General features: G+C 42.4%; 1 protein-coding gene across 1 annotated transcript; it reads right to left on the minus strand.

Moving 5' to 3' along the window:
* Positions 1–1,081: 1,081 nt before the first annotated feature.
* TBX19 (T-box transcription factor 19) lies at positions 1,082–21,094 on the minus strand. The gene is made up of 8 exons (XM_032791039.2): positions 20,725–21,094; positions 12,645–12,909; positions 10,004–10,138; positions 9,082–9,143; positions 7,887–7,948; positions 5,536–5,724; positions 3,485–3,620; positions 1,082–2,186 (listed from the first exon to the last, which is right to left on the minus strand). Exons 1-8 carry the CDS (start codon positions 20,919–20,921, stop codon positions 1,955–1,957), a joined length of 1,278 nt encoding a protein of 425 aa, XP_032646930.1. The 5' UTR covers positions 20,922–21,094; the 3' UTR covers positions 1,082–1,954.
* Positions 21,095–22,559: the final 1,465 nt, after the last annotated feature.

The raw sequence follows: 22,559 nt of genomic DNA on the forward strand, positions 1-22,559 counted from the left end.
AGTGTTTCATCTTTAGCTTAGTCAGTTGTACACCAGCCAGCCTGACTGAAAATGCTTCTACTCTGATAGTTGCCCTGGGGTGCCTGAATGAGACTGGTATCAGTCCAGTTCACGGTCAAGAGAAGACCCACAATCATATTTGACACCCGTTGAAACACTTGTGCAGACACAACAACGTGGAGTAGTCATGGGAAGCCTGGTCTGCCCTGGCCTCTTATGTAACTACAGTGGGGACTTAAGCCTGTCGTGCTGTTAATATAGTACCTCTCATTAGTCAACAAGAATTGATTACTGGTTTTAAAGAGAATTTAAGAACTGTCGTACTTTCCTTTTACCATAGTACAGATGGCCACCTCTAGAGCAACAGTCAACTAACTACACTCTTCTCTGTGTATCTCAGATTTGCTGACCTTCAGGGAAGGCTGCAAGGTCTGTCTTCTTAGGCCTTGTCTACAGTGGGTATATGCCGTGGATAGCCATCCACTGGCATCGCTACAGCTGCATAAATACAGGCCTCTCCTGTACTCACGGATGTTGCAATTCAGTTTGGTGCAGTTTAATGCTGCTTGAAAGCAGGATAAACGGCACAGCATGAGCTGTGGCTTTCCCTAGCTACTCCAGTGGCTGGTATCAGGGTGGAGCAAGGCCTTAGGCAGGCTTCGGGGTCTGAAGAGACTTGATGGAAGCTGGTGTTTGGGAAATGGGGGGAGATGGTCTGCTGGGGGCGGGAAGCTAGTAGCAGTGGTGGTAGTACACTAGCAGCTAGATGTCCCACGTGAGATCACAGCCTCATTTTGCTAGGCACTGTACACAGACTCAGTAAGACAATCCCTGCCCTGAAGAAGTTACAATCTAAATAGACACGACAGGCAAAATGAGGACGTAGGCAAGAGAAGGGAAGGGACTGCCCCAAGGTTATACAGCAGGTCAGTGGCAGAGCTAGGAACTGACAGTTCCTTTCTGGGCTGAGATTATTTTGAACTTTGTCTGAAGCCTCTAAAGTAAGAGAGGTGCTTTTTTTATTATTATTTTGGTAAGACAGTGAAACTAAGCCAAATCATTTCATTTGTGGTTTATTTTTACTCTGTCTGCACCCTGAAGCAAAGTGGAAATGCAAGATTCTAATATTCTCTTTTGTAACTATTTGCTCAAAAATAATAATAAATATATGCCACTTAAAGAACATACATCACTTTACGAACTCTGTATAGGAACCACTTCAACGCTGAAATGCAGCCAATTTTTTGGCAGCCTTGCTAGGTTTTCTTATAGCACAGAAAGATTACATAACAGCTGTAGGAGAGGAAGGGAAGAATACCACCCTATGCAGGTGAAACTAGAGGGGAGTGTCTTAGGGAGACAGAAGGCAATTTCCTCCAAGTTGGAAGTTAGCTTCAAGAATTTTAAGAACTTCATAAAACAAGTATTTAAAAACACTAGGGCATTTCCGGGCAGCATTTCCACTTTAAAATGCTGCTCAGGGACTGTATGAGGATGTCATGGTTTCTGGTTGTTATGAAGTCCCTGCCAGCAATCTAATTGTGGCTGGCCTAAGTTACAATACTCATGCCTTTGAAATCCCATTAAAATACCCAGATGCCACTTCTGTTCACTGGGACCTAAATCTCGGGCCCCTTTGCTTTGACATGGAAGCAAAGCTGACTCTAAAGACTTGGATCAGTCATCTGTCTGCTGTAGCGCTGAATGGTACAACAAGAGGCCAACTCCCCTCTAACTCTTCCCTCTCCTTTGTACTAGGCCTCTTGACTCAATCTTTCATTGCTCATTTGGAAATAGAGAGGTGCAAGGTTTATCATGGAATCTGGTGCATCGCTGAAATAGGTTCCTTGTGTACATGTCCCCTCCCCACTCTGAACTGTGATAGTAGGAGGAGTTCTTGTCCTGTCAGGCTTGCTTGGATCTTCCAGAACATTCCTAAAGAGCTTCCCGCCCTTTAAAACGAATGCAAGGATGTCCAGGCAGAATCAGCTAGTCTGGCTAGAGTGGGTTCCCCTGGTGTTTCCATGTTGCTGGCAGCTGCTCCCTGCATAGGAATCGAGGCAGAAGTGGTGGGCAAAGGGATGTTACCTCGCAGGAACGTGCCTGGAGTGCTGCCATTCATGTCACTCCCTGGGTTGGCAACATTAAGGGCACTGTTGCTGACTGTCCACAGACAGGGATAGTGGCTAGAACAAAGCAGAGTAAACCACAATAGAACTTAAACAGGTATTTCAAAGTAGATTAACACTAACACCCCCTCCCGCTTCCATGGCACAATGTGGCAAAGTAAAGTGCATTACCCAGTATTGGCTACTGTCCATGATAGCATTCCAGACTCAACAGGCCACTGGTCTCAACTGGCAGCTCCTATGTGAAAACCCACTAAGAGCTAGGGCTGGTTTGGGGCAACGGGGGAAAGAGGAGGAAATGTGAAGCTAATTTTGAAATCTGAAAAGGTTTATAGTTCTAAATTTTGAAAATAGTTCCACCAGCTCTGCAGCTGATCAGCCAAGGAGAGGACATGTTTTTTAAAATGACTTTCTCCAGTGACTTTCAGAATTTTAAAATTAAAATCCGCATCCAAACTTCTAAATTCAAAACATTTCAACTTCTCTGTTAATAATACTTGATACCTTTGTAACTTCTTATGAACTGGACTTCACAATACCCCAGTGAAACCAAGTATTATCAGCCTCATTTTACACAGTGAGATTAAGGCCAAAATATTTTAGTGCCCACTAATTTGGGATGCCTGAGTTTGTATGTGTTGAAAGGAGACGCTGCCTTTCAGAAGTGCTGAGCACCGGCAGCTCCCATGGATGTCAGCTGGAGTTGAAAGTGCTCAGCTCTTCTGAAAATCAAGCCAGGATTTTCAGGTTGGGCACCCAGAAAATAAGGATCCTACAATTAGTGAATTCTTATAAAAACGCAGCCGTGATTTTCCTGGGGTCAATCACCAAAGCCAGGCATAGAATTCAAGAGTCCTATCACCCAGTCCCATTTATATAGCCCCTGGATCAAATGCCTTTCTATTGCTGGAAGGAAAACCCAGAAGCCCTGACTCCCATTCCTACACTAAGTGCTGGCTCACTCTCGCTCCTCTCCTTCCCTTGACTAAGTATTCTCTTAAAAGTTAAATAATAGACTGAAAGGACTAATGTGCACTAGCTAAAGGGTGGGGCTAATACTAATTACCATTTATTTAGTACTCTCCATTTCAAAGAACAGCACAAAGATTAACTATTTAAGCCTCACAAAACTCTGCTGGTAAACATTATTGTCTTCATTTTACAGATTAGGAAACTGAGGTACAGTGATTTGGGCAAGACCATGCAATGAGACGGTGGCAGAGCTAGGCTTGGTCAGAAAGTCCTGAGTTCTAAACCTTTGCACAAGCTTCCTAGCCATGCTGCCTAATCGCAGTGAAGGAGAAACTTCTGGGCTTGTCCCTTCTCTAATATCTATGGTTCCACTGTATCCTTACCTAGGACCCGCAGTGGCAGTTCCCTTGGCATGTGGTACTGAAAGCAAGTTGGTATGTGGAGTGGATGGTAAAGAAGTCCAGCTATCATGTCCTGGAAACATCTGCAGATTATTGCTTGAGCTCTCGATCAAATTCACTTTGGAGGGAACACAAAAGTTTGGTGACTATACCAAGTTATTGCAAGGCAATAAAAGAATGTAGAAAACAGGCAGGACTGAGAGAGAATTTAATTGGCTAATTAAGGCTCCTCCCCATGGGCTTGCGACAACAAGCACACAGGGAAGAACAAACTTACTTTACTGCTGGTTTTTTCACTCAAAAGGTGACTCACGACACTAGTCTGGATGGCAGAGGAATGGTAACAGGACCAGAGCTGGCTGAATAATTTCAAACAGAACATTTTTCCATTGGAAAATGCCATACTGTTGATATCAAAACTTTCCATGGAAACATATCTATTTGGACTAAATTTTGTTTGGAAAAAAATGGTGAGCGTTTTGAAAAGGTTGATGTGTTCTGTGCCGACCTTATCGCAACAGAACGGTTCAAATTTTCATTTCAAAATGATTGTTTGCTTAGAAATGTATTTTATATTATAAATAGAATTGAGTGAATAGCTGGGTGTCCCAGGCCTTCCAGGCTCCTGTTTCCACAGGGGAAGCTTGGTGGGGCTATGCACCCTGACCCCGGGGCAGAATGGCAGGTGGATCTGCCCCAAAGCCATAAAGCGGAAACCCTACCAGCCCAAGAGACCCAGCTCCAGCCAGCAAGCCAGGGCTGGCAGGCTCCCAGGTATGGAGCTGTGGACAACGGAACACCAGCTGGTTTCCAATGAAAACTTGCTTGTATTCTGGCAATCTGCAAGAGATTCGGTGAAATGTTTTGGTCCAGACAATTGACATTTTCCAAAAAAGCCAAGTTTCAATGGAAAATTTCCAACCAGCTCTACTTATGACTAATATTAGAATTTAAAAAGTCAAAATCTCAATAAAATTTTTATTTTATCAAAAAATTACCATTTTGGCTGACCCAAAACAAAAACAAATAAAAATATCAAAAATTTTGTTTTGCGGGAACTTTTAAATTTATTTTTGTTTTTCATTCTGATTCAGAACAAACCAAATTTGGAAATGTCAGCATTTCCTGTGGAACAGAAATTCTGGGTTCTAACCCGCTTTAAATGGAATGTAGAAACTTTCATCTCTAGCATTGTCAGTTCAAATCCAGCCTAAGCCGACAATGAGCAAAGATACTACCAGTTGCTGATTGTTAAATGACCTATGTGAAACAAACTGATGCTTTCAGTCCTGTTCCTGGTGAACATGTATCCATACCAGAGAAACTGCCACCATGATTGGTATTAATTGGCAGTCACGACAGGAAGATGAAGGACTAAATGGGACACAGCAGAGCACCTCAGAGAATTTACAGGCAGAGGGGGCTCTAAGGACACACTGACAATACAAAAACCTGTTCCCAAATCAGCTCTTAATATTCCCTTAAGGGCTGCTTTAGACTCTGGAGGGATACTGTTTCATTACTTGGAGTGAAAGGAAGGTCTGAAATGGTTCTGGGAGTTTTAGTATAATTAATAAAAAGTAATTTAAAAACAATTGCTCTTCTCCCATTCTCATCTATCTTCACCTACTTAGCCTTTTATCAGAGGGGTAGCCGTGTTAGTCTGGATCTGTAAAAGCAGCAAAGAATCCTGTGGCACCTTATAGACTAACAGACGTTTGGGAGCATGAGCTTTCATGGGTGAATACCCCCTTCATCAGATGCATGTAGTGGAAATTTCCAGGGGCAGGTATATATATATGCAGGCAAGCTAGAGATAATGTTTTCTGTGAACCGCACCTTTACATTTCTGAATACTCTCCTCATGTATGGAGTTCAGGAGCTATTTTATTTTTAGAGTTCAGTGCAAACTGATACAGAAGAGACACACACTGTGCTCTCTCCACTGACTTCTGTTTTTTCTTGCTTTGCTGTTTCTTTTAATGTAAGGAAGAATTGTGCAGGCTATGTGTGAGGAGACATTGCAGCCTTACCTGTTGGGGAATGATTTCTCTGCATGTATGAAGCAGGATATGGTGCAGCCCGATGCCTTCGAAGGGCCGCATAATGCTCACAGCCCTGGTGGGAATGCGGGGCAGGCAGAGACAAAGCTCCTCCATACTGATAATTAGAGTTTTCTGCTGCGCACACTGCCTCTGGGTTGGAAATCAACCAGCCACCTACTGCGAGGGGAAAGGAAGAAACAGCAAGCAAAATTAATAAAATCTGAATAAGGAAAGTAACCAGGCTTCCTAATAATATATCCTGCCAGAGCACAAGAATTCCAGACAATAGGAAACCTGCTTGTTGCCTGGCATTTGTTTTGTACCAAAGAATTAGTTCTAAGCCACAAAAAAGACATTTAGATACCAGATAACAATATCGCTAATGCTTAGATAGCACCTTCATCCCAAATGATCCCCCAGCACTTCACAAATTTTAGAAAGGAAGCCATTCACTCCCCCAGTGAAATGCAACGTAGGGTGGAACATGGCAGCTTCTTATCAGCACAGAGCAAATACAACTTAGATAATGTTTTCAACTCTTAGTACTACACAACAGCTTAAGGCAGGATGTGAAGAATACTACAGTATTCAAATGAAGAGGGGCAGATTTAGGAAAACAAACTTAGTTTACTAGCAGTGTAATTTGGCCAGCACACAGAGGTGATACCCTTACTCTTATGAAAAGTACCATAGGATCTTTAATGAGCACAAATGGTCAGGACCTCAGTTTGCCCTCTAATTCAAAAGAGGATAGCAAGGTACCAACCCCTAACAAGGTCTGCCAAGATTACAGAGTGAGAGATCTTGGCTATTAACCTGGCACTTTCATGTATTGATTGTCCACTCAGATTTTAAAGGGGTGCAAAACACTTGCTAACGCAGAGACTTTTTTATCCCATGGAGTTTAAACAGCCCAAACAGAAGCATGTACCCTATGTTAGTTGTACATTAGGTACAAATTCAGACAGGCTACAAATCAAATTTAATCCCCAGGATACACATCAGGAGTTGGGTTTCATTTGTCATTTTTTTTAAATGACACTATTGCCTGCAAATTATAATTACCAAGCAAGATAGTTTTAGTCAAACAAATCAGTATCTATATTGAATAGAGTTGTCTTCTAGGATCGCGTCCTAACCCCTCACTCCAACTTTCACTTCCCTCAAAAACCCCACAGAAGACTCATCTGTTCCTCTGTCCAAAGAGAGCTGGCTGTGCCTCCTTCTGGAATCCACCCAAACTGCACCTGAGTTTGGCATTTCTCTAAAGAACAGTGTAACTTGATGCCTTTATGCCTATCCACAATGTTGAGCTCACTGCCTCTCAAGCAATTCCGTATGCTGCACATCCATGGGCTACATATTCTGTAACACCCACCATGTGCTGTACATACAGATGCCACAGTTGCCAGCTACCCATATGAATGATAAGGGAGACCACGAACCCAGGGCCTTCTGGCACACAAACAGAAGTACCTACTACTGGAAGTAAAGAGGCTCTTCTTCAACCGGACTGAAATAGAAGAGTTGTACTCTGTAGGCCTCCGGACACTGGAGGGCTGTGATGCACAAACACCCAGTATTAATAATACTGAGCAGATAGCTGTGACTTTCTTGTGAACTATTGAGCAAATTAAATATCTTGTTGTTGTTTGCTATGGTTGGGACTTCATAATGCAGTCTGTTCATGGGCATTTGTACAAACTTAATTTCATTCAGGAACAAAACAAGATGGGCAATCCAAAGTTCATTTAGATGTGGGACCAGAATTGCCAGTGTGACTGATTATAAAGTACATGGCGGCAATTAGAAATAATAATGGGAAATTAAATCAAAATAGTTTGTGGAATGGGCAAGAAGAGAAAGATGTCAGTACAAATCTGGAAAGAAAACATTTTTCCCAAATATCAGAGTTTATGAATGGAAGAAAAGCCAAATTTCAATAAAACAATAACCACCCTCACCCCTATTTTTTATGAAGCATTCACCCAGCGATAATGATGGGACACTTGTAGGGATAACAAGAGTTTCCAGAGTTATAATACTAAAACAAAAAAAGAACACAGCTTTGGAAAGGTTATAAGTCTCAAACTGCTGGGCTCAAGCAAACCTCTAAATTTCGAGCATTATAAAGAAAATGTCCTTGTAGGTAGATTATCCCATAGCTGCCTATTACATGGTTTCTTGAACCTCCCTCTGAAGTATTTCTAGTACTGGCTTCCATCAGTGACAGGATTCTATAGCGGCCATCTAGTCTAGCGCATCCTGTGTCCATAATACCTATTATATTACATAATACTTCAAGTTCCCATGAGAAAAATGATGTTGAGAAACCTTACAGTGAGAATATGTCATATGTTGACCTTCCAAAACATTTTCGGGAGTGTCCCGGGGATGGTTTCTGAAAGACAAAATAATGAGTGGTTACATTGTGCTGTATTCAAAGGAAGGTAAAAGGGTTAGGGAAATGGAAATTGAAAAAAAAACTGAAAATTGTTCAATTTTAGGTTTCATCAACAAAGGAAAATGACAAAAAAGGAAGTCCGCCATCTTCAACTGATCACTAGAGAACTATAGACAGGCTCTGCACTATGCAGGAGGTGCAGTCAAGAAGACAGGAACCCCAGCCTCATTCCATGTGCAACACTGCCCCTGGCTCTGTCGTTTTTGGGGATTGAACCCTAGCGCTCTGGATCTAAGTACATGAGCCTTTTTTGCTTGAGTGAAAGGACCAAGTCCACTAACTTCAAGGCAGTAGCAGACCCATACACCTCTATACATGGTCCAGCCACCGGAGGGGGACAACGAGCCATATTTTCTTAGCATGGGTGGCACATACAAACCATTTAAAGATGACAAATAAATACATTTATTTTCTGACAGTGCAGGTCTCTCTAACTTCTTAAATACAGTGATCTTCTATGGAGACTATTTTAATGAAATGGGTCACACTTTACCATAAAGGTATAGTAATTACAGTGTAGTAACATTGCAATTTGACAGTAGTTAGGTTGATATCTGTGGTTACTACTGATTCATATAACTGGATAGTTACATGAAATGAGAATATCTGAGAATAATTAAAGTGTAAATACAATGGAGCTTACATACCTAAAATTTAACACTATATGTATGAAATGCAACATTAAAGGGTTAATAAGAAGCACAAACAGTCAGCGCGTTAAACTTCTATTTCTATGAATTAGTGGTAATTATATACTGAAAAGCAAAACCAAAGATAACCGTAATGTAACTATACTGTAATTATAGTAGTCTTCTTATAAAATATGACCAATAGATGATATTTCAGTATTTTGTATCAGCAGTGCATTCACCCATGTAGGACTAAATGTGATGACAAATACAATGCGATGACAAATCTGGCATTAAGACCACTGACCTCAGTGGAGTTACTCTGGATTTATAGCAGTGGAAAGGAGGTTAGGATTTGCCCCTTATATTTCTCAGAGTATTGTTACAATTTTAACTGTAACAGCAGCAAAAGTCATCAAGCTGAGTAAAAGCCGAACTCACCTTTCCTTTGCATCCAGGAAGGCTTTGGCAAAGGGATTATACTTGATTTTGAGAGCTGTTATCTTGGGTTTACAAAAAACAAGGCATGTTAGTGAAGGTAATTTTAACAGAGACTTGACACAGCATTGTCCAGAGTACACTGAATGGACTGAGTTCTGCCTCAGTTAGTGAAACAAAAGACAGGCATTTTATCTACCATGTGGCTATATGTCAGTCAGGTGCGTTGTGTGGGAGCATTGCTCTCCTCTGAAGCATCAGACATTGGTCACTGCCAAAAGCAGGAAACCAGAACTGATGAACTAATGGTCCGATTCAATATGGCAAATTCTGTATTACTGTGAATACTTCTCCCAAAGCTGCTGAATTGCATAGAAATATGAATATCTGTAGTGACATTAACTAGGAAAAAAGGGACAAGGGCCACCAGCCCTCAAGCTTCAAGGCACAGCCTGGTTATAGCTTGGGGTCAGGAAGAAATTTCCCCATGGTATAGTACAATAGTCTGGGTGCATTATAGGAAGAGTGGAGGGGTTATACTTCCACTGAAATATCTCGCACTGGCCAGTGTTAGAGACAGATATGGGACAAGACAGAAAGTCAGTTTGTTCCAGCATGGTAAGGGGATGGGCTACTGATACAGATAGACCAATCCAGTATGGCAGCACGCAGAATATCAGACTAGCCTGACTATTCACCTCTTCTGGTACTGCAGTCAGATTCTAGACAAGGTGGACCACAGGTATATTTTGTTCCAGCAAGGAGAGAGTATTCGATTAGATGGGCCTTCAATCCACTCTGGACTGACAGGGAGACAGGATACTGGATTATTTTCACCATTGGTGTGTGCTGATCTGGCAGGTCTTAGGTTTTTAATATTTCTCACTCGCGATGACCAAATTGTGTGACATTATTACCCACCTACCTCTTCATTTTGATAAGCAGTGACAGCTATGAACTGAGTTTCTGGAAAGGAGCAGTTCATCACCATCCTGTGTGGACCTCCCACACGAACGATGTGAACCTGAGGCTCATATTTATGCAAGGAATTCAGCATTATCTGCAGAAAACAAGGAAGAGAGATGGAATTAATAGGCAGCAAGTTTAAAACGAACAAAAGGAAGTATTTCTTCACATAGTACACAGTCAACCTGTGGAACTCCTTGCCGGAAAATGTTGTGAAGGCCAAGACTATAACAGGGCTCAAAAAAGAACTAGATAAGTTCATGGAGGATAGGTCCATCAATGGCTATGAGCCAGGATGGGCAGGGATGGCATCCCTAGCCTCTGTTTGCCAGAAGCTGGGACTAGATGATAGGGGATGGATCACTTGATAATTGCCCTATTCTGTTCATTCCCTCTGGGAAACCTGGCATTGGCCACTGTCAGAAGACAGGATACTGGGATAGATGGACCTTTGGTCTGACCCAGTATGGACATTATCATGGACTGTCACAGCTCCATCAGTAATACCCAGCCTGAAACAACTGAAGAGTTATGTTTGTCACCAAACAGAGCCACAGAGGAATTACGAGCAATGACCTAACCTTGGCCTTGTGGTATTTGCATCATGTCATTGATACTCGTTGTCAGTCCCATATTGAGGGGACATCATGTACCAACATCACAGTGCAAACCCAATGTCAGCACAGCTCTCCAGGGTCATCCTCTCTGTGATTCCATACTACACTCTGTCCCCTCCCCAATTCCTGGTTGCTGAAGGAGAGAGAGCAGGATTTCTTCTCTCCTCCCTCTGTCCTAGCTGTGGGTATGGACAGGGACAAACTCTAGCTGAATTACATTAGATGCTTCTAATGCAGCAGTAAATATTTATATTATGATAGTGCCCAAAGAAGACCCCAGTCAGATTTGAGGCACAACTGTGCTGGAAGCTGTACAAACAGACGAGACAATCCCCACCCAGAGGTGCGTTGGCCTAAAAAGCACTGGGACCACACTCTTTTTCTGTGTTTTGCATAGTGCTGAACAAACCAGGGGTCCTCAGTGAACAATACAATTATTTGTTGTTATTATAAAATACTTCCCTACAGGTATCACATTGTGATTAAGAAGAGGAAGTAGAGCCTCAGACAGATTTGTTTATCCATCATTTTTTCCCATCCTTCAAAAATATCCTCCCTTCTGGGGGTTAGGAAGGAAGGATGGTCTTATAATTAAGATGGTGAACCAGAACGTGGCAGCCATTGGATTCCATTCAAAGCTCTGCTACTGACACCGTGTATGACCGTGGCCAAAGCATGTCACTTGTCCATGCCTCTGTTTCCCCATCCATAACATGGAGATAAACAATTCCCTACCTCATAAGAGTGCTCTAAAGCTAAATTTTAAGGCTTGTGAGGTGCCTTGGTGAGCATAATAGAAATGACAACAAACAAATTAGAAATACTACAATAAGAAGATACTACTCAGGACTAAGGTTAAAGTAAAGAAAGTATTTATAGGTTTGGCAGAATTCAATTTTTTATACATACATATAATTTTGACAGATAATATTGATGTTTATTTTTAAGCATTTTTTCTATTTTTATATATATATATAAAAGTTCACAGTTGCACAAAATTATGGGCATGACAGACAACGAGAGGCGGGTCAGATGATTATTATTTAATGACAGTAGATGTTGAGATTTGAAAAATTAAAGCTTTATAATTGTTAAAACACGAATTGTCAACATCATGGCAAACTATGCTTAAATCAATACCCTTAAGTCAAACTAATATGTTCTCAAGCAGCATTTTTCTTACTTTACCTATCTGTACATTTTGATTATCATCAGTTGAAATATTTTTTGTTAGCTTGTGCGTATACCTAGTAAAATTGACATTTACTGATAAAAATCAAATCCTTCCAAGCCTAAATATTTACTTGAAAGGAATTGACTCCTGGCTGACAAGTAGCTTCCAATATAGGAGTTTTGTACAAAAACAAACAAGCAAACAGAAAGATCTTGTGCAATATTTTACTTTCAGATACATCTTTAAAAAAAACAGTCCAAACCAATTTTTCTGTTTGTATTTTTAAGGGGCTCAAAGTGAATGTCACTTATTTCTAGTACATGCAGTTTCCTTTCAAAGACCAAAGCTGACTCAATAGAATATTGATAATTATCATGAGGCAGAAGCAGACATAGTAATTATTTCATTTAGGAGCAGCCTTTTATTCTGGTATCTGACTCTTGCCAACATTCCACTTACACCAAACAACATGGGGAAAAACAACAAAAACCTAATACCCACAACCGTTTTTTCCCCTTTCTCTGAAGTTCTATGTAAAAAACCCAGCACACAAGAGAAACTATGAAAAGCCCCTGATGATTAAGTAACCCACAGCACTCTCTGTCTCTCTTAACATCAAGAAGTCCATTAAAATCTGAAAGTGCCAATTAAGACCTGTTTATTCCTGTTTACGTTTGGGCTCCAGAGAATAATTGGCATCTGTGGGTGAAGAGGGCCCCTCTAATTGCATAAATGCACCCTTGATATTTCTTGATTGGTAGGTGATTGTGATGGAAGACAAGAGGTGTATGGGAAACATTGTCCTGTACCTGCCCGCTTCCATTGAGCTTGTTGGTAAGTTTCACTTTGCTGAAGGAAACAGAGGCTTTCATCCAGTGTGCCCCGAAGTTGGGAGAGTCTGGGTGAATGTAGACGCAGCTGTGGCTTGGTGGCTCTGGTTTCCCAGCGGGCACCCATTCACCATTCACATACTTCCAGCGGTGGCCGTCGGTCGGGGCAAAGTCCAACAGGAAAGAGTACATGGCGTTGGGATCCAAACCTGACACGCTTATCTTTAAAACCGGGAACATCCGTCTGTAGTGGAAACAGAAGGCAGGAGCAGGAGAAGCACCATTAGTCCTGCTATAAAAGAGGCTTGTTAGTATGTTTCTGCAAAGACGCTCCCTGAGTTGCTCAAAAAACAAATTACTCTCACTTTGGCTGAACCAGAGATGATGTTAAAGGGCTGCCATCACTCTGTTTTCGTTTTCTGTTGATCAGTCAGAAGCAGTCACAAAATGCTTTTATGTTTCACCTGAAATATGGAATTTCACACCAAAATCACCCTGATTGATGGGACCAGAACTGATAATACTGTCCTGCACCAGTCACACTCTTAGGGCTACCAACTTTATTCCACTGGAGAGGTGGTTGGAAATCCCTATGCCTCAGTAGTACAGAGCTAAAAGACAGCGATAATTCAGATCTTATAATTGTAACATCTCAGTTTCTAGAAAACTATTAAAAAATCATTCACATGTCCCCACTTTTATCCCTGATCAGCCAATAGGGAACCATAACTCTGACCATAAACAAAATATATCAACACAGGCAGATTGAAATTTTTCCTTCACTACATAGACATTTTAGAAAATTCACTAAGATGGGAGGAGTTGTTCAATTCAGCAGAGAAAAATGTAAAACTATCCAATGGCTGGAAGTTGAAGCTAGACAAATTCAGACTGGAAATAAGGTGTACATCTTTAATGGGGAGAGTAATTAACCATTGGAATAATTGACCAAGGGTTGTGCTGGATTCTCCATCACTGACAAATTTTTAAATCATGACTGGGTGCTTTTCCGAAAGATCTGCTCTAGGAATTATTTTGGGGACGTTCTATGGCCTGTGTTATACAGGAGGTCAGACTAGATATTCAAAATGGCCTTTCTGGCCTTGGAGTCTATGAATTATATAGGATGCTTGAAGGCGCATATGGAACATACATACATAAGAATAGCCTCACTGGGTCAGAACAAAGGTCCATCCAGTCCAGCATCCTGCCTTCCAACAGTGGCTAATGCCAGGTGCCCCAGAGGGAATGAACAGAACAGGTAATCATCAAGTGATCCATCCCGTCGCCCATTTCCAGCTTCTGACAAACAGAGGCTAGGGACACGATCCCCGTTTATCCTGGCTCATAGCCGCTGATGGACCTATCCTACATGAATTTATTTAGTGCTTTTTTGAACCCTGTTATAGTCATGGCCTTCACAACATCCTCTGGCAAAGAGTTCCACAGGTTGACTGTGCATTGGGTGAAAAAATACTTCCTAGCTTCTGGCAAACAGAGGCTAGGGACACCATCCCTGCCCATCCTGGCTATTAGCCATTGATGGACCTATCTGCCGTGAACTTACCTAGTTCTTTTCTGAACCCTGTTATATGAAATAAGGCTAGGCTTTAAAGCCACCTGCATATCTATATGGTTGATTAATGTGCACAGTGAATGAGGAAGATCATTTCAATTAGGGCCTGATCCAAAGCTCATTGAAGTCAATGGAAAGACTCCCATTGACACTGGTGGGCTTTGGATCAGGCCCTTAGTGCACAAAAATGCACACTTGTTGCATGTGCATCTTGAGCGGGAATTCGTTCTACTGATGTCTAGCAAATAGCTTTGCATTGTGGAATTTTTGTTTTCTTGTTCAGTGTGTGGAGACTGTTTTGTTTTTTTACATTGTATACATCATACAGTTTTATTTTTACACACACACACACACACACACACAATCCATGCTGTAAATAAGCCTACTCTTGCCATGGTCCCCCCAACACATATTGCCCCCTTGGTTTCACCACAGCCCCACTCATTAACATCACTCCCCACACCTGCATCGTCACTCCCCCTTGAGGCCCACACTTCTCTCATTCAACTTGCAAGCTATGAGATGCACCAGCTGTTAGCCATGTCAGTGATACATAGCAACATTTAAAAGCTGCAGGTGGTAGGCAAGCAGGGAGGCTGGGGGTGGGGGGGGAGGGGCTGTGCGGGGAGCATGTTGGAGAGTAAGCCTGGGGGTGATTGGGAGAGTGCAGAGGTGGGGAAAAGAGGGTTTGGGGGCAGCACTCTGGCCTGTCCATGGAAAAGTGGCCTGGTGGAAGAGTGCTGTTCTGAAAATGATCAGGAGGGGAAGTGAGTCTGGGGGTAGACTGTTTGGGGGTGAGAACTTAAGTTTCTGTAGGGATAACAGCAAGGAGTTTGGTGGCACCTACTGATAGCTGTCCATGGGAATGACTCTCCATGTTGATCCATATTAATTGAAAACCTGGGAAAGGCACACAACCTCCTCCTCCCCACCCCCAGTTTTCACTAAGGACAGGTTGCTAGACCGCTATGTCCTACCACTGCAAACCTTAGAAAGCATGCAGTGAGGTTGAAAACAGGGGTGCAAACTCTGCTTCTTTGTTATGTTTAGGAATTCACCCACGAAAGCTCATGATCCAAAATGTCTGTTAGTCTATAAGGTGCCACAGGATTCTCTGCTGCTTTTACAGATTCAGACTAACACGGCTACCCCTCTGATACTTGACTGTATGACAGAGTGATCTATGGGGTTAGGGGGAGGGGTTCTACCATTGTTGTAGTCAATTCACCTCCCTAGTAAGCAGTGGCTAGGTCGATGGAAGAATTCTTCTGTTAACCTAGCACTGTCTGCACCAGTGGTTAGATCAGCATAGCTGCACTTCTCGGGCATGGGGATTTTTCACATCCCTGAGAGATGTAGCTATGTCAATGTAAATTTTCAATATAGACCAGCCCTTAGTCTCTCTGTGCCTCAGTTTCCCAGTTATAAAATGAGGATGATAGCACTTCCCTACCTCACAGGGGTGATATGAAGATAAATGCTTTAGCGATTCTGAGACACTCAGATACTACAGTGATTTGGGGGCTATAACTTAGATAAAACTTTTTAAATCAGGAGTTAAGTTATGGTTAGGATATGGAAACAACTCTAACAAACAGCACAGAAAAAAAACAGTGGTGAATCTCACTGCATCAGCATCACAGCTCAGATGTGTTTCATACTATCGCGAACTAGGATTAAGTGGTATATCAGTTTAATAACTGGTATGTCCAGCCCTTCTTGTGGCAATCAGAGTTCAGATGCCCCAAGGAGAGAACAGATGGACTAAACCCCAGAAATGAATGGTTGATTTAACTGATTGTAGACAATGATATTGTACTATAAAAACGTACTGAATACATATGCTCAAATAAATGTTAGTCTCTAAGGCCACAAGTACTCCTGTTCCTTTTGCGGATACAGACTAACAGCTGCTACTCTAACATATCGAGTAAGGTCTTTCATGAAAGCTTGCAATGTTCTGAACTTGATGATCATTAGGAGATGTGTACATGCCAAGGTTAGGAATGTATGTATGAGTATAGATAGAAAGTTGTAAATTGTAACTGTGATGCAACTTTACTTCTAGGCCCTGTTGTGAGGTGATGCTAATTAGGCAGGGAGGGGCTATCTCCCAAGCCAGTTGTGTACATGATTCCAGCTTCAAGTACCCAGCCATTGTCCAGCCCAGAAAAGGACAATGGTGAACCATTAAAGCTAATGGAAAGACTTTGAAACAACTGGAGACAGGGGAGCGAGAACAATTTGTATAGTAGGGGTGTTGAGAGCCATTGAACCAAAGTGTAAACCCTGCGTATGACAGGAACCACTTCAAGCCCAAGGGGTGCTGCCACACCCTCAGCACCCATAGTTCCACCACCTATGACTGGGGATTTCCCCAGTCTGAGTAACCATGAATTACCTAGTCTGAAAGAAAAAACAGGGAGTGGGGGGAAGGGAAGCCTTTTAAAAAGAAGGCTTGAAACTGAATTTTTCATCCAGAAACAGGGACAGTTGGTTGGCAGGTGCTGTCCATGAAACACTGGTTGCTCCTTATGGCTAGGGTGTATACAGGGAAACTGTTCCAAGGCACAAGGAATCTTGTATTAGACAAGGGACTTTATCCGATGTGGAAATGGAAAGCCTGAGATTGCATCTTCCTGTTTATTTTCTGTGTGACTTGTATGTTTGTTTCCCTTCCTCCTCCATCTTTGGATTTGTGGCTTTTCTATTTAAATAAACCTTTTGTTTAGTTTTACGCCAAACAAGTCTACGATGTGCAAACCACGTGGAGTGTGTGTGCCAAAGTAAATTGCTGTCTGAGGCCTGGTTTCATGCCTTTCGCGGGGAGGAGCCAGAGGGGAAAGCCCAAGTGCCTGGAATTCATGAAGGATGGATTTGGGGAGTCTCAGGACTGGAAGGACCATTCATGTCACCCTGCAGGGAGGAACGAGGCTGGTGGAAGCCAGGGTGAGACCTTGTGCTTGTGGGCAGGCGACTGGTGTCAGGGGTCTGAGCCATCGCATCACAGCATAAAGACACCCCAGGATACAGAGCAGGCAGTGACAGAACTCCTTCCTGGGCTGCGTGATCCCCAAAACATCACATGTATCTACCTCTAATTTCTGTGAGTCTCTATATCCTGCTATGCCAATTACATTATTATACCGGAGCATTACATTGTATCAGATACATATATCAGCTATAGTATCAAAGTCTCTAATTCTGATTTGATATTCATTGTGGGCACTTGGAGTCACTATGATGCAAGCACATTTGGGGAAACATCAGTGCCTACTGGAGACTAATCTATTAGAAATTGTTACATTGTACATGTTATACTTGTGCTGCTAAGTCCTGAACTTTAAGGCTATGCAGCCTTACATTCTTCTGGTTCTATTCGTAGCACTGCCTTCGATGTGGTAGATGACTTTGGCCAAGTCACTTCACCACACTGGGCCTCAGTTTCTCCAGATAACAACACTTACTGATTTGATAGTGTGTTGTCAGGATTAATTCCTGGGTGTTCATAAAGCTCTTAGGATGGGATTTTCAAAATTGCTCCGCGTTCCTCCCTTTGAAGTCAATGGGGGTTTTAACAAACTTCAGTGGGAGCAGGGTTAGGCCAGTGTCATGTGAATATAGTATTCTATAGTATTGCAACTTTTTTTTAATGGAAGGGGCCCCTGAAATTGCTTTGCCCCGGGGGGCCCTGAATCCTCTGGGCAGCCCTGTTGGATTCTGCAGGGCATTGTCTATGTTTCCCCAGCTTGTGCTCTGGTTTTAATTAAAATATACTTTTAGAAATTCAAAGAGAGGCCTTTTTACAAAAGCTACATCAAGGGTCAGCAACCTGTCAGAAGTGGTGTGCCATGTCTTCATTTATTCACTCTAATTTAAGGTTTTGTGTGCCAGTCATACATTTTAACATTTGTAGAAGGTCTCTTTCTATAAGTCTATAATATATAACTAAACTACTGTTGTATGTAAAGTAAATAAGGTTTCTAAAATGTTTAAGAAGCTTCATTTAAAATTTAATTAAAACGCAGAACCCCCTGGACTGGTAACCGGGACCCAGGCAGTGTGAGTGCCGCTGAAAATCAGCTCGCATGCTGCCTTCAGCACATGTGCCATAGATTGCCTACCTCTGGCCTACATGATTTTATAGTAACAGCCCCAAACCCTCTAATAACAGAACTGTCCTTAGGGCCATAAACCAGAGACTATTGTACTTCAACTTATTTATAAGACAACTTACGTTTTCTATTATAGAAAGGACCCAGTCCTGCTTCCACTGATGTTAGTGACAACTCTCATTGACTTCAGGGGGGGCAGGATCAGGTTGATAATGAAGGCAGAGTTTAGAACAAAGCAAAAATATTGAGAATTTGATCCGTGGAAAGCTATCCATAGCCCACCCAAAAGTAACCATGAACACCTGATAACAGACCCATCAAACTCCCCCTTCCCCATGGCAAAAATCATTATCCACACATATTCACTTGTACACTTTACCTCTGGTAAAGCATTATTCTGTGTAGGGATAGGCAGTATAGTCTACACTGATTGTTTACCGACTGGTCTACAAAAGGAAGTTGCATTGGTTTACCTAAGGGTGTGATTTGTAACCAATTTAGTTAAATCAATGCAAAGCCCTTTTATCTGACTTTAAACAGGCTTGCCTGGGTTTGGCTTTAATTGATTAGGAAACAGCTTAAGCCAAGCTGAAATAAGCCATGCTTACAGCAAAACAAATGCCCACACAGGAGTTGGCTCTGCATTAACGACATTCATTTAAGAACCAACTGAATTTAAACAGGAACAACTTCTGAAAGTAGACGAGGCCTTTAGAAGAAACAGATGTCTGTTTCTCCATACAGGTCACTACAGGCGAGTCTCATCTTACGCTGGGGTTACGTTCCGCTGTCAGCGCATAAAGTGAAAATCACGTATAGTCAAAATTACATTGAGTGTAATGGCAGGCGGAATTGCCCGCACCACAGGCACAGTGTTTAAATTGTTATTTTTCTCTCTCTCTCTCTCTTTTTTTTTTTTTTGGCTGACCGTGCAAAGCTGAATTTGTGCATGTTAAATGTACATAAGATGAGACTCACCTGTAATGGGAAAGAACACAATACTAGTGTGGTATCAGTTCAATAGCTGATAACTCAGGAATATCAGCTGTTTTTGCAGGGGCGTAGGCTTCCTGAGTGAATAGATTTTTTTGATCTCTAACTGCTATGATCCATGACAGGTGCTAGCAGCTAGTACCACAGTTCACCCGATGACCCCTTTTCTGCATCAGAAAATTGCTGGCCTTAACCTCTTTCTGCAAGATTGACACACGCCAGCCCTTCCATTTGGCTCTTTCTCCCTCTTTGTTGCAATCCTTCCTCAATATGCACATCTTCTATGAAATCTCCCAGAGACAATCCAGCAAAGGAAGAACTGTGTGCTTTTAAAAACTGAAATTTCTGCTCTGCTTTGTGACTGGACCTTCCTCTAGTCACCGCCTGTGTGTTACAGATCTAATGGCAAGGTCTGCCCAGTTTAGAGTGGGAGCACCTTTAGTGGACAGTTCTCACTTCCAGCTCAGCAGAGTGCTAGACTTTTCCACTCAGTAAGGCTCCAGCTTTAGCACTGTCTCCTCCTTTGCATTTTGTAGAGTGCCCCCACACACTGATTGTGCCCAGCACCTAGGAAGAATCATGAGCAATGCAGAGGACATTTTGACTTCCTTAGATCTTGTGAATAAATCACTTACCAAAGTTCCATCCAAGTTTCCAAGTTCTCTGCCAAAGACGATGGAGCAGCAGCACTGTTAAATCTGTACCACACCTATATGCTACCAACGGGCTTGTCTTGCACCCATTTCTAGCACAAATTGTTTGTACAGGACTGCGTATCAGGGCAACAGAAACAGGACAGTGTGTGGCTGGGCCAACAAGCTGAGAGACTTGGATTCTAGTCTGAGACCTACTTTGACTTATATGATCCCCGGTAGGTGACTCATTTTCCTCAGCTGTAAAATGGGGATAATGACACTGCTCTGCCTTTGTAAAGCACATTCAGCCCTACAGATGAAAAGCTACTATCTAAGCACTGAGTATTGTTATAATAAGCAGTGTTCAGAGGGAATCATTTGCAAAGCCCTTGCAGTGGGGTTCGGAGGTGGAACTATCCTTCCCCTGGGAAATGTTCTTTACTATTTTGTTCAGTTCCAAGGCAATAAATATCTTCTTGCAGTGTCTCTTACCATCAGGGATAAAAGGGCACAGAAATGGTTTGTCAGTATTCAGAAAGGAACATGAACACCCTCCTTAGTTTGTAGGCTGTTTCTGAGACTGCCTTTCCCTCCCTGCACAGGATATGTGGATGCACACACAGCACTAACAACATTATACCATGGCTACAATTTTCTTTAGTCTATGTAAACAGCAGTTGCTAATATTCTCCATATACCGTAGGATACGCTAATTACACTGGGGACAGTACAGCACTCACCTGCCGTTCTTGGTCACGATCATCTCGTTAGTGACTTCCCTGAACCTCTGCCACAGCGCAGCCTCCTCCAAGACAAGCTGGAGTTGTTTCTCGGTCGGGTCCCCTTTGTCTCTGCCAGCTTGGAGTTCGCTCTCCACGACATTGAGCAGTCTGGAGACAGTGCAGTCACTGGGCTTTTTACATCCCAGATCAGTCATGGTGTACTGTCACAAACTTCTCAGCTGGCTCAAAAAACAAACAACCCTAAGCATACCTCAACCTAAGCCAATTAATTAGCCACACTAACAAATCTGCTCTCCCTGATCTTTGGCCACCTATTTGTTCCTCCCCCCTGGAAGTCCCAATGGGACAATGACACCAGTGTGTTAAGGTTGACACACATGCACATACAAACAGAGGACTATCTCCTAATTACTCATCAAGTCAGGTGGGAGGCAGCCTGGTTACGCAATTGGCTGCCTGGGAAGAAGAGTTCTCCATCCAAATTAATGGGCTTTTATGTTTTTTCAATCTGAAGTGGGTCTAATTGTTCTGTTTGAGAACCGGGTTTCCATTAATGAAAATTGTTTCATTTCCAAACTGAAACAATGCATGGAAATTGTGCTTGTGCTGATGCAAACCCCAGCCAAAGGGGTAAGAGTCAGCTAGCAACATTCAAGACTGGGGTGGAGAGATGCTAGTCTTGCGAGCTTTCGATCAGAAATCGCAATGTGCTCACCCTGCTCCCCTTTTTCTTAAAATAGAACAACAATAAAAAAAGGCCCCTCTGCACCTAAATTTTGCCCATCTGGTCTTGTGCCTAGAGGACAATTCAGTGCATGTTCAAAATGTCAGGAGTCTAGGACAAGCAGCGGTTCAGATCTATGGGATTTTTTAAAAGGTACAGTTCTCTTTTTGGAAAGTATACTAATAATTTCAGGTCACCCAAAAACGACATGACAGAGAACTTCAAGCTTGTTTAGTTCAACAGCCCTTGATGCGCTTTTATGCTTCTGATTTTTTCTGAGAAGTTGGAAGGGCGTATTTTTGGAGTTATTCGTTTCATTGTAAGAAACACATTCAGCTCCTGCTTTGATAAAAGTCTGGCGCACTTTATAATGAGTGGTTAAGGGTCTGGCAGACTTTCAACAGTCTGCAGAATTTAACAAGGTCCATCAGACCCATGGCATGTTTACAAAGTCCACCAGACTTTACAGGACAAGAAGCCTGATCGGTGTCGTGCTCCTAAGCACACAGGGCTGGATTTTGCACCCTTTTGTGTTGAATAGTACCTCATTCTGCAAGTAGTCCCTTTGATTCCAGTAGAGTCCTGCACAGAATGAGGCTATTGGAATTTAGCCTCAAAGGAGGGGAGCTCCAGTCTTGCAAAGATTTCATGCAGTACCAGACTGAAGAGACTTGTTTACACTAGAACAAATCAGGACTCAATTCCCAGCAGTGGTAGCAACAGAGGAAGCTGTAATTTAGACAAGGCTCAAATGTTTTTTGCCACTGTGCCTCTTAGCCCTGCTATTTCCAAACCTTGGTTTTTTAAAGTATTTTGCTTCCTATAGAATATCAGGGTTGGAAGGGACCTCAGGAGGTCATCTAGTCCAACCCCCTGCTCAAAACAGGACCTGTCCCCAGAGAGATTTTTACCCCAGTTCCCTAATTGGAACCCTCAAGGACTGAACTCACAACTTTGGGTTTAGCAGGCCAATTCTCAAACCACTGAGCTAACCCTCCCCCGTAGATACTGTCAGCCTTAAAGTACCATATTCTGATCAGCTTTCCTGTAATAAAGAAGTGAGTTAGATTACCTTGTCAGTTCCAAGAAGTCAGCTTCCTTTCTCAGT

This window comes from Chelonoidis abingdonii, chromosome 1, assembly GCF_003597395.2.
Source record: "Chelonoidis abingdonii isolate Lonesome George chromosome 1, CheloAbing_2.0, whole genome shotgun sequence".
Lineage (NCBI taxonomy): Eukaryota > Metazoa > Chordata > Testudines > Testudinidae > Chelonoidis > Chelonoidis abingdonii.